Source organism: Gekko japonicus, unplaced genomic scaffold (genome assembly GCF_001447785.1).
Source record: "Gekko japonicus isolate JY-2015 unplaced genomic scaffold, Gekko_japonicus_V1.1 scaffold444, whole genome shotgun sequence".
In the NCBI taxonomy this organism is placed as follows: Eukaryota; Metazoa; Chordata; class Lepidosauria; order Squamata; family Gekkonidae; genus Gekko; species Gekko japonicus.
Window position 1 is genome coordinate 30,037 of NW_015169786.1, and position 17,071 is coordinate 47,107.

The 17,071-nt window shown below is 42.8% G+C and overlaps 1 protein-coding gene across 1 annotated transcript in view; it reads left to right on the forward strand.

Moving 5' to 3' along the window:
• Positions 1 to 17,071, forward strand: part of TEKT3 (tektin 3) — a 51,392-nt gene that overhangs the window by 13,912 nt on the left and 20,409 nt on the right. Inside the window, exons 4-5 of the mRNA XM_015416946.1 lie at positions 7,604 to 7,674; positions 14,570 to 14,713. Of these exons, the coding sequence (XP_015272432.1) occupies positions 7,604 to 7,674; positions 14,570 to 14,713 (215 nt within the window). The remainder of the gene's footprint in view (positions 1 to 7,603; positions 7,675 to 14,569; positions 14,714 to 17,071) is intronic.

Genomic DNA, 17,071 nt, shown 5'->3' on the forward strand with positions numbered 1-17,071 from the left:
GCTATACGTTGGATTTGTCCAGAGACCAACACAATGAGGATGTCACACTTCACATTCTCCATGTACCACACCAAGATGTAGACAAATAATTAAAAATGATGACTGATTTCACACTAACTGTATATACTTTATCCATGCAAAAGCCCACTAAAAACCTAACATTGCCACACATAACAACCATAAACAGCACAACATCTTGACACAACCAACTATACAACCATCAATACCAAATCAACATATGCAGACTGTCGCCCCAACATGTACTGCAGTTCTCTCCCCCTCAAGGCCAGGGCACTCACCCATAGCCTCTTTCTAGAACTCATTGTATTTATTCCCACCGGGGGCCTTATTCCTAGTCTGATATGATTAAGATGTATGCCTTAACAATAGGTCCACATTCACAGTATTCATCTTTGCTGGTTAGTATGGAACTTATATTCCTGACTAGGGAGTTCACAGTAAGAACATAAGAGAAGTCATGTTGGATCAGGCCAATGGCCCATCCAGTCCAACACTCTATGTCACACAGTGGCCAAAACCCAGGTGTCATCAGGGGCCAGAACTCCAGAAGCCCTCCCACTGTTGCCCCCCAAACACCAACGATATAGAGCATCACTGCCCCAGTGTCTATAGCTGCCACCACTTCCTGCGGCAGCAAATTCCACATGTTAATTACTCTTTGGGTGAAGAAGTACTTCCTGTTATCTCTTCATTAATTTCATTGGGTGCCCATGAGTTCTTGTATTGTGAGAAAGGGAGATAAGTACTTCTTTCTCTACCTTCTCTTTCCCATGCATAATTCTGTAAACCTCTATCAGGTCACCCCTCAATCGTTATTTCTCCAAGTTAAAGAGTCCTAACCTCTTTAAACTTTCTTTATAGGGAAGGTATCCCCTTAATTGTTTTAGTTACCTTTTTCTGCAACTTTTCCAATGGTATAATATCTTTTTTGAGGTGTGGTGACCAGAACTGTAAACAGTTTTCCAACTGAGACCACACCATAGATTATGGAGCATTATGATACTGGTTGATTTGTTTTCAATCCCATTCCTAATAATCCCCAGCACAGCATTTGCCTTTTTTATTGCAGTCACACACTGAGTTGACATCTTCAGTGAGTTATCTACCGTGACTCCGAGATCTCTTGCCTGGTCAGTTCAGACCCCATCAATGTATATTTATAGTTAGGATTTTTGGTTCCAATGTGCATTACTTTGCACTTGCCAACGTTGAACCTCATTTGCCACATTGATGCCCACTCACCCAGCCTTGGCAGATATCTCTGGAGCACATCACAGTCCTCCATGGCTCTTACCACCCTGAACAACTTAGTGTCATATACAGACTTAGCCACTTCACTGGTTACTTCCAGCTCCCAGTGATTAATGAACAAGTTAAAAAGCACAGGACCTAATACCGAGCCCTGTGGTACCCCATTGTGTACCACCTTCCACTGTGAAAATTGCCCATTTCTATTCACTCTCTGTCCCTTTCTGCACTGACCGCTTGCTCCAGAGAATCTGGAGGAGTCAAGCCTTAAGGGTTGACTTCGCTGTTACATGCATTCTCTCTGCACTGTCCCCCCCCCCCTGGTTTATTTATTTGTGTATTCTGTATGCATTCTGCATCTACAAGCAAAACCCGCATTTTTTGCCTAATTAATTTTGGAATCAACAAGAGACCAGTTTTACTGGAAGATCTCAGGGGTAGGAGATCTGCAGCCGGCTACTCTAGTTGGAGATGGAAAAGTTCCAAGTTGGGGAGGCTGCCACCATAAAGCCGAGACCAGAAGGAAGAAGCAGAAGAAGCAGGAGAAAACTGCCCCCCATGCTTCAGTTACCGGGGTGTCGCCTGCACACAGTCCCCCAGCTGCACACGAGATCTCCGCAGGACACCCCCCCAACCCACCCGTGGCTTTGTGAGGTGGCGGGGGATGGTGATGAGTATGGGGCCAGCCAATTTGGAGGCAGCCATGTAGCGCATTAAAAAAAATCAATAAAACTCATAATGAGGGAGGGAAGAGCTGAAGAGGATCCTAATTGAACACTACTGCCATTTTCCTCTGATGGGGTATGAGAACACAGAAAATAGGACACTGTACCTTTAAAAGAAAAGGAAAGGAGGAAGTCACGCTGATGCCCTAAGAATGCACACAAGTACATCTCGCAGTTCAGTAAAAAATTTTCACCAGTGATCAAAGTTTAATGATAAACTCATCCCTGAGTTAAAACATTAAATTCATCCCTGAGTTAAAAAAAAATTAAAAGACTTTTTTCTTTTTTGCAAAATGTACCTGCTCACTACAGGACTTGAACTCACAGCCCTTGTATGATGAGCACAATCCTTAACTCACTGAGGTAACTAGCTGCTTTGTCTGAGATGAAGAGAAAGGCAGACCCAACACCTACCTCCCTCCTTGATTCTGCAAAAAGAAAGGGAAGGGAGGGGGAAATCCAAGCCCACACTGACATATTTGGGATCAGGGAATCACCTAGTTCTTTATCGTTACTGATTCTTTTTTATGCTTTCTCTGGCTTTTTAAAAGTTTGCCAGAACAGGAGGACATGTCCTCTTGTCTTTGGAGAAGGAGGGAAAGAAAACAGAATGGAATTAGGGGTGGGGGGAATGGATGGAGATCAATGAAGCTGTGTCAAGTTGTCTGCTTATTGTTCCCCACGAATCAGAAGTGGAGGAAGGAAAAGGTGTGGTGCAAAACTACATTCAGATACCCTGGGGCAACACTGTACTGACTGCAAACGTATCCCTGAATGGCCATAAAACTATGCAGAAAGTCCCAAGAAAAACCAATGCACAAGGAAAGTGACCACAGCATGCAGTGCAGAGGGAGATCAACGTCCCAAGTGGCTGTGGAAAAACTGCGGGGAAACAGATGGGTGCAGAATTCCTGTTAATTACCCAGTTTTAGTTCCTGTCATTCTGTCCAGAGTACAAATCATATGCCCTGTGCTATAGCAATGCGCTGTTAGCCAAGGCCTACTGTCATTTGTTCCAAGGTGTTTATTAGCGCATGAAGTCAAGTGACATACAGCTGAACTGGATGCCAGAAGCTATCTAGAGAACGTTTTCATCCAAAGGAAATAAAGAGTTTCCAACAGGGAATGTCACATGGAAAAATGTGGTCCTCAAGAGCTGTGTCCCTGTATTTTGCCAGAGTCTAAGGTGTGTGGGTATCAGAATAACTTCAATCATTAAAAGTGTTTGTAGAAACCAAGGTGAAATAAAATCCACCCTGGCATGGTGAGTGTGTGTAACTAATATGTAGATGAGAAAGAAGGAGCATGTAAGCAAAATACAGTGCCCTGTAAAAAAATCAGCATTGTTCAGCATTGGATTGGTGGGATAGTTTGCATGTTCATATTTATGTAACAACCCATTACTTTAATTTGTTGGTATAGTCAAGGGGCTATTTCTACTTTAAGTGAGTTAAAAGTGGGGAAAAGTGTATCTGAATAATCAGAGGTGTTTTAAGATGATGCTATTGCGAACCCCTAAATCTTCCCGTCTGGCAGATTTCTGTCAAATCTTCAGTTCCCCTCAGTGACTGAGTTGCCCTACAATAGTGTGTACATATTCTTTGTCATAAAAGACTTGACTGTCCCACCCTACATTTGGATATTTAGACTTTTTCTCAGCTCAGAAACTCTACTGAAAATACAGGAGCTGTCCAGCTTTTTTAAACTCTTGAGAAATGGCACTTGAGGCAAATTAACTTTTAAAAACAGAATAAAGATTTTATCAAACAGGCAGGGAATATATGTATAATAGGAATAGTCAAGGTTTTGAAATTGCTGAGGTAAAAAACTTTCTAATATTTACAGAGTTGAATTCTTAGAACATTCAAGAGAGTGTATTCATAGTTTTGTTTCAAGGCTTTCTATTTCTTTCTTTGAGAGGTACTTTGTTTAGTATAATTCAGCACTAACACAGTTCTTATTGATGTTTCTAGATTTCTTCCTTCAAAGTTCTAGGTTTTCCCTTTAGATAATACAGCTTTTCATTTACTCCTGAGGTGTCTAAGCTCACTGGCAGGAAGTTATTCTCCTTGTCCCTAAGAAGCAATAACTCTGTTTACTATTTGGCTTGTATGGGAGTTCTCTCTAACTACCCAGACCTTCTTCCAAGGCTGTTTTGTAGCTTTTCTGACTGAGAATTCAAGTTCTCCCTCAGAACAGTTTTAATATATCTAGACAATAGGGTTTATCTTCATATTTCTGTACAATTCCTTTTCTGAATACTGCCTGTCAGAAAACACTGACTCCCAAATGTCTCTTCCCTCAGAAGCCAAACCCTCTGGCTACTGATCCAGACATTAGTAAAACCAAATTGCAAAAGACCAAGTTGTGAAAGACCTCTTTTCCCTCCAGATCAGCTGTTTTATTTTCTCTCTCAGCTGATGTTGGACAATCAGAGAGCAAGTAGAGCAGCCAACCACATGAGCTCTTCTCTCCAGGGAAGATTAACTCATGAACTCCGTCTCTCTGATACAAGCAGCATTTTATAAAAAGGCTTCTTTTCTGTGCAATCCCTGACAGATGCCTTCTTTGCTTACTGTACAATCAAGCAGGAAATTTTATTCCAAAGTTCTTTTCTGATGTTCTGATGGATTCATGTACTGGTGGAAGAGCAAGATTGTGACAGAAAACTCTTCCCAAGCTATGCAGTTTATTTAAGAAATATAGAATACATGCCCTGAACTGGATAGTCCAGGCTACCCCAATCTCATCAGCTCTTGGGAGCTAAGCATGGTTACTACTTGGATAAGAAACTGCCAAGGAAACCCAAGGTCATGAGGCAGAGGCAGGCAATGGCAAACCTCCTCTGAACAACTGAACTACCTCTGAACCCCACATGGATGCCATACGTCAGCTGTGACTTGACGGCAAAAAAAGGTAATGCATATGTATATAAGAGTGTCTCTGTGAGATCCAGAGTTCTGGAAAAAGCAGGCTCACAAAGGAAGAGCAGTGTGTATAAATATTTTTACCTGTTATGGGTTCTATATTCCAAAGTTCTTTTCTGATGTTCTGATGGAAAGTGATAAAGGGATTCATGTACTGGTGGAAGAGCAAGATTGTGACAGTAAAGGTTCTATACAGTTGAGGTTCTATACGTACATTTCAATAAATACAAGTAAAGTCAGGGAAAGAATTTGCCACTCCAGTACTGCTCCCCTCTATATGTACATTCATTGTCTTCCCCCTTAGAATGTCAGATTAGAATTTATTTATGTTTATTTATATTTTCATTTTCCAGCAAACTCCACTCAATCAATTGATGTATACTCGAGAGTCCGGTTTGTGGATTGGCGATGGCAGTCGCTCTCCCCGGACCTGGGGGGAGCAATTAGCACACCAGCGGCATGGAGGGGTGCTACCTCAAGTGGCATCCCCACAGAGCCTTTGTGATAGGCTCCAGGCCAAAGGGCTTTTGAGGGTTAGCCTCTTCGACGGCTCGATGCCAGAGAACCGAGGCTTCCCTCTTCTCTGACGGTCCAGCCATTGTGTGGCCTTTGGGCACAAGCTAATTCGACCGGGACAAGTGCGGGAGATCGAGCAGAATAACGAATGATGTGAGTGAGGTCAGAGATATGACCAACAATGAACGTGAGTTCAAAGTAAATGGAGTATTTTAAAATATGGATTACCCCCCCCCCGTGGGAAAAGCAGAGTGCAAAGAGGGACGCCTCTTAAGCGCATGGACAGATAAATGTATCAAAGGGGGAAGGGAGGAAATAAACAGCGACTTTATTTTGAGAGACTTACGTGAGTGCCAACAGTGAGGCGATGAGTTTTTGGAGCCCTTGCGAAGCGGTTTGAAATTGTAAACAAAACTGTAAAATGGCGGCTTCCCGAGGAAAGTTAAAAGCGAAAGCACCGGGAAGTCAGAGCCCAAAACTGGAAGAGGGAGTAGACGTCATGAAGATGTTAGCAGATATGCTCAAGCCTATGATGGAGCAACTCAATGGCATTAACCAGCAACTGACGTTGCTAAACCAAAACTTTGCTCTACAGCAGCGCCAGCTGGCAGAAACAGAGAAGAAAATGGAGCATGCGACTGAGAAAATTACAGAGATGGACACCGCAAATAAGAAAATGAAGAAAAGAATGGGAGATGTGGAAACAAAACAAAACCTCCAAGAAAACCGTATGTTACAGCTGCAAATGGAAAAGGCCAACATGATTCTCAGATTCCAGGGAGTTCCTGAAACTGAAAAAGAAGACTTGAAAAAGACTCTGGGCGAGATTATTGCTCCAGTAACAGGCTTACCAGCGGATGAAATAGTAAAAGATATGGAGATTGCCTATCGGGCTTACTCCCGATAGGAGTAAAATAGCCTGCCTGGAGAGATTGTGGTCAGATTTGCAAGAAGACAGACCAGAGATGCTATATTAAAGGCAACCTCAGCAACTCCACTGAAATTGGGGGATACAACCATTATGACTTTAAAAGACATTCCATTTGAAATTTGTCAAAAGAGGAAAAGCTATAAGGACTTAATCTCTTTTCTTCGAACGAACGGAATTCAGTACTGGTGGGCGATCCCCGAAGGTGTCATCTTTAAAATCAATGACAAAAGAGAGAAGATTGACTCCATTTTTAAAGCCAAGGAATTCTTGAGACATCAGCTGGGATCGGGGGAAGAATCCAAAGACGAAGAAACCAAATCAAGTGACTCTGCCACCTCTGGAACGGATGAGGACTCTGTGGTTGAAACGGGTGCGGGAGCAATGAAAATTGTATATGATTTCAGAGATAGAAAACCCAAGTAAGGGCAGAAGGACTTTGAAAATCACCTATTGAAGTAAAGAAGATGCTCAGAAAGTTCTCTCATAATAACTAACATATTAACATAGAAGCTGTGAAAAACAAGAACTTTACAAGTATATTGTTTTACTAACACTTTAATTACTATTATTTCGTTTAACATGGATATGATCTCCTTCTCTTGGGTTTTTAGTTAGTGTGGGTATCTTTTCTTTATCCATAGTTGTAGTCCCTCCCCTTATATTTCTTTGTAGTTATATAGTCTTATGAAAAAATAATAAAAATATCCCTTCGGGGGTTTTAAAAAAATAAAAATCAATTGATGTATACTCAAAGGTATTCAATAACAGTATTCAATATTCATAACAGATACTCATTATAAAACATGGAAAAAGTAATAAAGCGTGGCAGAACTTAAAATTAGGAAACACCAGTCATTTATTACCAAAGCCAAAAGCTAAAGGCTCCACCATTGTAAAGAACAATTCAACATTAAACTGACAGTAACCCCACAAACTTTTCAGGGAAGCCTGCAGATGAGAGTTTACATGGAACAAGAGGAATCCAAGATAGTAGGGCTATAAGCAAGAAATCCAGGTATGTCTGGCCCCACATTTTTACCTTGAACATATAGGAGACTTTCATCTTTGCAATGAATTAGTCAAAGACTGAAAGGCTCTGACTTATCACACTGAGTTGCATTTTTGGTTACAGTGGCTGAGAAGGCCACATATGGCTGTTTTGGATTGCAATTCATGTTACTTTCATTAATCAGTGGAAATTCTGACAGGATTTTTGCTTTTTTTAACTTAAATAGGAGGTTGATGTCATCCATTCATGCCAAGAGAGAATGAGAAGACACTTGGATAAGGCGATAGCCCAGCTTGCGTAAGGAAACATTTGGTCTCAGTTTTTCTAAGAGGACTTTAAAAAATAGTTGGATGTGAATACTTTGTCAGTTTTCCCCCACAGTGCAGCCTGAAAAGTGGAAATGTATCCAATATCCTTTCTTGGCCTACCTGTTGAACAGGTGAATGTGGAATGGGCCAGAAAGCAATTAAATGTCTATGAGATTTACATACTTGATTGTGAAACATATTTGGGAACTGGACACACAGGTAAATATGAGAACAATGCTGAAAGATAGTCTTTCATCTAGAGCTACTAGCAAACTCCTTACAGAGGTACAGCTGCCAAAGCCCACTATTCGTGCCCTGGCTATGCTGGTGTATATCTTTGTACTTTTCTGCCAAGTGTATATTTTGGTTCTTAATCTGCCAGATTCTGTTAGAGTTCTTAAACACAATTCATAGACCATCATTTTAAGCAACATTTCTCACCTGCCTTTGCAGATTATCTTAATGATGTGGATAATCTGCCTACTCAGCACTCTGAAGTTACCATGAGTTTATCTAGCATTCCAGCATCAATCTCTTTCCTCCTTTATAGACTGGGAATGTTTGGTAGCTTTACCTAGAAACAGGTCAGCTCTTGTCTTAACTGCACTATTGACTTCTCTACTCAGCAGGTTACCACAATGTTGACCATGTTCAGCATAATCTTACTGAGCCCACACTGCCCTCCTGCCTCACTGTTTATCTTTTAATTGTTGCCAAATTAGGCTGAAACCTATGTTTACACACAGGCCCAGGCCACTAGCCATAATAAAGTATTAAAATGACTACACATGGTGCGCATAAAAATAAGTTGCAAAAATCAAATGCTAAAAAGCAATTTAGATTTGAGGTGCCCTCAAAGCTTGAGACTGAGGCAAGACGGCCCTTCTGCTCCCCTCTCCATTGGCCCTGTTTACACAACAACAGAGCAGTTCCCCTCTGCCAAATCATCTGTACTCAAAGCTTTGCAAGTATTGCTTTCTTCCCTGACCCAGTTAAGAAGAGTTTTCCTTTCCTGTCACAGAGAATTGCTAATAAGTCCCACAAAATATCAGGCACAACAGCCTATATTGTGAATTAGGGGGGCATAGGATTCTCTGGTATACAATCATCTTGAGCAACACAGAGCAGTGATAGAGATAGCACTGAAGACACAATAGGGTTTCCAGCCCAGTGCTAGCAACCAACAGGACCTTTAGAGGCAGGGACATGCAAATAGGTGTTGTGCCAATGCTGCCACACCACTTCTGGTGTGAGCCTGAATGTATGCAACATTCTAGGATTTCCCCAAAACTCTATGGTTATATGGAATTCTAGAGTGCCACTCTGGTGTGATGATTTCCCCCCATTTCCCCCCCTGCTGCTCTACTGAGTAGAATAACAAGGCTGCCAAGCAGGAGGTCTCCTGCTGGAGCAGGACATCTGCCAGTCCTAGGACACAATGGTAAATTAACTTGGCCAACACAATGCAACCCTAATAGCAGTGGCCAGATTTAATTCAGCCTTTCTTCTCCAATACTTTCAAACCTTGTCATGTTTTACAAGGGACATAAGAACATAAGAGAAGCCAGTGTTGGATCAGGCCAATGGCCCATCTAGTTCAACACTCTGTCACACAGTGGCCAAAAATACCAGGTGCCATCAGGAGGTCCATCAGTGGGGCCAGGACACTAGAATCCCTCCCACTGTTGCCCCCCCCCCAAGCACCAAGAATACAGTGCATCACCTGCCCCAGCCTGTGAGTTCCTATCTATACCTTGTGGCTAATAGCCACTGATGGACCTCTGGTCCATATGTTTATCCAGTTCCCTCTTGCTTGTAGCCGCCACCACCTCCCGTGGCAGTGAATTCCATGTGCTAATCACTCTTTGGGTGAAGAAGTACTTCCTTTTATCTGTTCTAACCCGACTGCTCAGCAATTTCATGGAGTGCCCACAAATTCTTGTATTGTGAGAAAGGGAGAAAACTACTTCTTTCTCAGCCTACTCTATCCCATGCATAATCTTATAAACCTCGATCATGTCACCCCTCAGCCGTCATTTCTCCAAGCTAAAGAGCCCCAAGTGCTTTAACCTTTCTTCATAGGGAAAGTGTTCCAACCCTTTTATCATTCTTTTTTTTTCTTTTTTCCCCCTTTTATCATTCTAGTTGCCTTTTTCTGCACTTTTTCCAATGCTATAATATCCTTTTTGAGGTGTGGTGACCAGAACTGTACACAGTACTCCAAATGAGGACGTACCATTGATTTATACAGGGGCATTATGATACTGGCTGATTTGTTTTCAATACCCTTCCTAATAATCCCCAGCATAGTGTTAGCCTTTTTTATTGCAGTCACACACTCTCTTGACATTTTCATTATCTACTACAACTCCAAGATCTTCCCTTCACTGAAAAAGTGCCATTTTTATGGATGCTGTTGGAAAGCAAGAAGTACAAAATATTACACAGAGCTCCCACTAGTCTCTCATCTAGATTACTTCCAGTGCAACCCTAAACAGAGGCAGCTGAAGTTCATGGGCTTCAAAGAGTATAAATCTTAGTATGGGACTATTTGCTTCCGACATGGTAGAACATGTGGTGTTCCTAGGCCTTGAATTTTCCAAACTGATAGCCAACTCTCAAATATGTGCCATATTTCATTTCATTTTAACTTTAGCATAGATCTGGAGAATTGGCAGTCAAATTTCAGTGAAGTATGTAGACAACCCTGCTTTGCAGGCAGCGGCTTTTCCCATTAGTTGTAGAATGGGAAATGGGAGACTATTAAGATGTGCTTGCCGTGGACTGATCCTCATCCTCCATATGGAGTCATCACAGATGTCATAAAGGGCTTAAGTTTGCATAACTTTTTGTTTCAGTAAAAAGAGTGACATAAGAGAAAATGTAGGTTTTTTGCTATGGTCTTGCAGCCTATTGTTCTTTCCTGAACCATTCAATAATATGCCTGTTCCTTTAGGGTCTCATTACACAATGTGTGAAATGTAAGACCCCCAACTGGCCTTGTGTTTCGCATCTGACACAGAACTCACCTTAAAAACAGTGCATGTGTATGTGGGGCGGGTGGGCTCAGGACCATGGTGCAGTCGTAGGAGGGGCTTCATCTCCCCCCTTCCATCTGCAAAGTTTTTGACAGAAAAAAATAGGCTGCAAGGAGGGGTGGCTGTTTGTCCCACTGCTAGTTCCTCATGACTGCCCACAATTCCTGGGCAGACACATGGACCTGGCAGTGAGACAAACAGTGCCTTCCACAGTCATTTTTTTCTGCTGAAAGTGGCACAGGGTGGAAGGGAGGGAAGAATGAAGCCCCACCTGGTATTGTATCATAATTTGGAACCAATCCGTCCCCCTCCACAGACACACTATTCATAAGGTGAGTTCTGGGTCAGGTGTGAAATGTGATTTCCCCAACCCAACCCAACTCTTGTTTTTGTTGGAAATATGTGTGTGTTTCAAGGTCTAATTAAATCATTATAGGGTTAATCTGTTTATCTTGTGTGCTATTGTTTAGACTGACCTGGAAGGGAAATCTGGCACAGCCAATGGGAAGAGAGCCTCTGAAACTGAAGTCTATTTACTAACAATCATTGGTCAATGCATTTCCTTCTAGGGGTCAAGAAGAAGAATAATTTTCATTGTTGTTGTTGCAGTTGTTGTGAGACTGTGTGGTTGATCTGTTCTGTAGCTGTAGAGATGTAGCCTTAGGTCTTTGTTATTTTGTAGAGTTTCCTGTGTACCCTTCCCTTAGAAATAAAGATTTTTGCACAGAAAGAAATGCCTCCTCTCCAGTGAAGCAAAGATCCATTGCAAACTCTGACTATCTAAGTATTTTTGGCTATTTTTCCAACAGTTTTGGGGTTATGTAAGGAGACCCTTAGTTAGGTGTAAGGACAGCTCAAAATATGAGAGTTTCTGTGGAAAACACTGGTGTTGTACCAGAGTTTCTTATGTTAAATATATGATATGAACCTGACACATACATCAGACTAAACTGACTGGGCTAAAGTTTCAAAATGTGTGTGTGTGTGTGTGTGTGTGTGTGTGTGTGTGCTTAAAGATGAGCATACTTGTGTTCATGAGGTTTATATCATATTTGTAATCATAATTACAGCTGAGCTCAGTGTTCATTGGCAAAGGTTGATGATATGACATTAGCATTTTAGGGTGTTCTGTGACATATCCCCACAGACCAATAACTTTCAGTGTGGCTTTTTGCAGCTTGTTCTCAACCCAAATGGCATATGCTCTGCCTTAGCCCCCCCATGGCTACTTCCTCCTCCTCCTCCTGATTATGTGAGCCCAGCCCAGGCAATCAGGGATCATATAGACAGAGTTATATATGGACCCAACAAAGTGATATAGCCAGTTAGTTTAAGTTATATGATGGTATAACAGACCTAAATTCACAGTAAGGGCAATAGTTCCAGACATCCATCTGAGTTGGCATCATGATGATACCACCCTGTTCCCAGTCCCCCTGACACGCAAAAAGGGGAGTGCTTTATATCACCTGCAAAAGCTTTCATGAAAAGCAACCTAAACTGGGTTAGTCCTATCGGCATTTTTTCTGGGTGAATGCGCTAGAACAGTTTCAGAACTTCTTCAACAAAATTCTTTAGAAATGTTTAAAAGTTTATGAGTTTTTAATATACAGATTGAAAACATCATTTCCCTCTTGAGAGTTCCAGCACGTCTTTTTTTTAAAAAAACAAAAACAAAAAGCTGTGATCCTAATAGTAATGAGTTGGATTGAATTGAGCTTTCTGTTGATGGAGGAAGCTTCTATTGACAGAAGGACTTGTTCCATTAACTGAGAATATTGAGGGACTGGCTACTTCATCTATATATATAAAAGAAAGTCCCCTCACTGTAAAATCAACGCCCAGGCCAAACCGCTGGACCTAGAGACACCAAACTCGGGGAGAGCACTCCTACCATGGCATAGGTGCTCGCTAAGAAGGGATTTTTAGAAATTCGACCCCTAAGTGGGTCAAAAGGGGGGAAATGTGCTTCCCCCGTTGATTCCTATGCGGCTGCCTCTCTGCACCTCCCCCCACTCTCTGATTGGTCAGCCGCAGAGCTCAGTGATCTGAGGTTAAAAAAACCCAACAGTTACAGGGGACTGCACAGAGCTATTGACAGCTGAGGAAATCAGGAGTGGCCAACCGCCTGTGAGGTGAAGCAAAGCTGCTGGCCCAGCCTCTGTGATAGCTTCCAACACACTCCCCCCACCTCCTACACCTAACAGGCGGTTGTCTGTCAGGTGCAGCAGTGGTTGCAGGGTAGTTAAAGCCACGAGAGAGTCCACCCCAGCAGTAACACCCTGGTGATCCTGCCAGTCCAACCTCCACAGTGGCTTCTAATACTCCTCCCCCTCCTACACTGGACAGGCAGCTGCCCGTCAGATGTAGGAGAGGAGTTGGGATGCTTACAGCCGCTGGGTAGGTTTGCTCAGCAGGATTGCCTTAGCCCTGCTGCTGGCCCAGCCTCCCTGATGCGTTTAAACATAATTCCCCACAACACTAGAGAGGTGGGTGTCTGTCAGGTGTAGGAGCAGGACCAGGGTACTTTAATCCATCAGGGACGCTGCCCCAGCAGGATCATTTTAGCAGTGCTGCTGGCCCAGCTTAGCCACACTCCTACCCACAATGGAAATATACCCTAAATTTGGGGAAACTGGTTTCCTTTATTAATTTATTTAACTTCTCACAATGTGGGTTCTAGAAAATTGGTTCACATGAACTTGCTTAATATCTGATAGCTTGTTCGGTGTTTTGAATACGTAGTTATATCCAACTTCTTAAAGGTAACATCAATGAGAGGCAATTTTGTAAAAAAAAGGGGGGGGTATGCCCTCCCCCCCAATTCAATGCCCAGACCAAACCCCTGCACCAAGAAACCCAACATAAGGGGAGACCATTCCTTCCATGACGTCAACCCCCCCCCCCAAAGAGATTTCTGAGAAACATGACCTTTAAGGGGGTAAAAAAGGGCAAAATGTGTTCCCCCAATTGTTTTCCATGTGCCTGGCAGGCTGCTGCCCCCCCCCCCCCCCATTGGTCAACTGTGTAGCTCAAAGTTCTGATATAAAACCTCAGGAGTTGGCTTAACAGACGACTGCTTCTTAAATGTTGCCTGCTCCAGAGTGAGCTCACCAAGCAGCCTGGTGAGCCTAGCACTTGAGGGCATAACCACCAATGTGGTCTACAGAGAGGTCCTTCAGTACAGGGTGGGGAAAAGTATGCATGTCTCGCTTCATTTTTTACACTACAATTTTCTCCATTAGAATTCCTACAACAAATGTTATATTTCAAACTTCACATCATCAGTATTATAACTGGATTTATGGAACTTAAATACTGTAGCAAAGCATGGGTATCAAGCAAGTTTCGTATAAGACTACTTCCAGCAATTCTTCTCTAAATATGAGGATACTGATGGAATCATACAACTTTATGGAGTTGCCTTCTTATCCAGTGCTCAGTAAGGCTCTCAAGTGCTCTGGAGAGGTTGTGCCAACAGGTACCAACCTGCCTCAGATATTAACTCTTTTAAGGGAGATTTATGCAATATAATGACTTCTAACCTGCATTTGAAGTGTGACATATGCCATCTGTACAGGAGAAGACAGTATATCATAAAGCCAAGGCCTTGGTAATCATACATGTGTCTGCAATATGTGCGATTGCATTAACCACTTAAAGACTGGGGTTATTTCTTCTTATGGTAAAAAACCATAAAAATGCAGGAAGGGTTTATGCTGAGAAAAGTTGTGTACCTATTTCTTGTAACAAAGGGGAAAGCTCTAGAATAATCATAAGGGATCTGAATTTGCTATTTTGCATGAGCCATTATCATTCCTCTCCTTCTGGCTCATTTTACCACAGGTCTGATAGGGCAGCCCAACATGAGTTGGAGAAAGACCTGAGTGACAAGCAGGCAGCTCACCGGATTGATGACAAATGTCACTATCTCAGAAATACATCTGATGGCATCAGCTATTACCGAGGTGTGGAGCGCGTCGATGCTACGTAAGTGTTTCTGAAGCCTTGTGCTCTAAGCAGGGGTCATTTTGTAGAAAAAGAGGTGCAGGAGCTCATTAGCATAACTAATTAGCACAACTCATTTGCATATCACTGGAAGTGTGTCAGAAGGCAACACCCACCGCTCAGGCTCCACCCCAAAAATCTCCAGGTATTTCCCAACTCAGATTCAAACCTGGGTCTCCCAAATCCTTGTCTGGAACACTAAGCACTACACAACACTTCATGGGGCAGTGGCTGTTGAGCAGTAGGAAGCAGCTGGGCCTGCATGAGTTATGCTAGTTTAGACATTTACGAACACTGAGATGTAATGCTAGTGAACATAGGTATTGCGAGTGTTCACTGGCATATATGACAAGCCTGGGCATTCACCAAACTTCCCACTGGCTATGTTTCTGCTTGCTGGACATATGCTGGCAAACATTCACCAACTGCATTTGGGACTAAGTTAGAGTCCAGGGGCACCTTTAAGACCAACAACTTCCATTCAAAGCATGAGCCCTCGTGTCCACCCCCCCCCCGACACACTGAAATGGAAGCCAACAGTTCACATATAGAGAGGCATCTGTCTATGTATATGAACTGTTATCCTCTATCCCAATGCATCCGAGGAAGTGTGCGTGCACATCTGGGGCTCTGAATGTTCCCCCCAAATTCCAACCATCTGACAACAACACATTTTTTTCTCTTGCTTGCTACCTTTTCCTTAAAAGAATAAAAAGAATGCAATTTTCATTCATTTCTAAAGCATCAACACAGCAAAGGACAAAGAGGGGAATGCCTTGCCTATCCACCACAGATACAAGATGTGCAAGTTGAGAATCGATTATTTTACTGTTTGCACTTGTGGCCACCTGGAGCAGGAGACTGGAAAGGCAGCATATATAAAAGGTTCCTAAATAGAGAAGGCATGGATGTACTCTTTGATGTTCTATATTCACCTCGAGCCAGACATCCTGGAATGTGAAGTTAAATGGGCCTTAGAAAGCATTACTAACAACAAAGCTAGTGGAGGTGATGGTATCCCAGCTGAGCTATTCAAAGTCTTAGAAGATGATGCTGTTAAAGTGCTGCACTCAATTTGCCAGCAAATTCGGAAAACACAACAGTGGCCACAGGATTGGAAAAGATCAGTATACATTCCAATCCCAAAGAAGGGCAATGCCAAGGAATGTTCAAACTATCGCACAATTGCACTCATATCACACGCTAGCAAGGTCATGCTCAAGATCCTACAAGCTAGGCTTCAACAGTACATGGATAGAGAACTGCCAGAAGTACAAGCTGGGTTTCGAAGAGGTAGAGGAACGAGAGATCATATTGCCAACATTCGCTGGATTATGGAGAAAGCAAGAGAGTACCAGAAAAATATCTACTTCTGCTTCATTGACTATGCTAAAGCCTTTGACTGTGTGGATCACAACAAACTATGGCAGGTCCTTAAAGAGATGGGAGTACCAGACCACCTCACATGTCTCTTGAGAAACCTGTATAAGGGCCAAGAAGCGACAGTTAGAACCGGATACGGAACAACTGATTGGTTCAGCATAGGAAAAGGAGTACGACAAGGATGTATACTGTCACCTTGCTTATTTAATATATATGCAGAGTACATCATGCGAAATGCTGGCCTGGATGAATCACAAGCGGGAATTAAGATTGCTGGGGAAAAGATCAACAACCTCAGATATGCAGATGATACCACTCTAATGGCTGAAAGTGAAGAGGATCTAAAGAACCTCTTGCTCAGAGTAAAAGAGGAGAGCGCAAAAGTGGGCTTGAAGCTCAACATCAAAAAAACTAAGATCATGGCATCCGGCCCCATCACTCCTTGGCAAATAGAAGGGGAAGTCGTGGAAGTAGTGACAGACTTCACGTTCCTGGGATCCCAGATCACCGCAGACTGTGACTGCAGCCATGAAATTAAAAGACGCCTGCTCCTTGGGAGGAAAGCGATGGCGAACCTAAACAGCATGATAAAAAGTAGAGACATCACCCTGCCAACAAAAGTCCGCATGGTCAAAGCAATGGTATTCCCAGTAGTCATGTATGGCTGCGAGAGCTGGACTATAAGGAAGGCCGAGCGCCGAAGAATAGATTCTTTTGAACTATGGTGCTGGAGGAGACTCTTGAGAGTCCCTTGGACTGCAAGAAGAACAAATCAGTCAATCCTCAAAGAAATCAACCCTGACTGTTCCCTGGAAGGCCAGATAATGAAACTGAAGCTCAAATACTTTGGCCACCAAATGAGAAGGGAGCACTCACTGGAGAAGACCCTGATGCTGGGAAAGATTGAAGGTCAAAGAAGACGGGGACGGCAAAGGATGAGATGGTTAGACAGTGTCA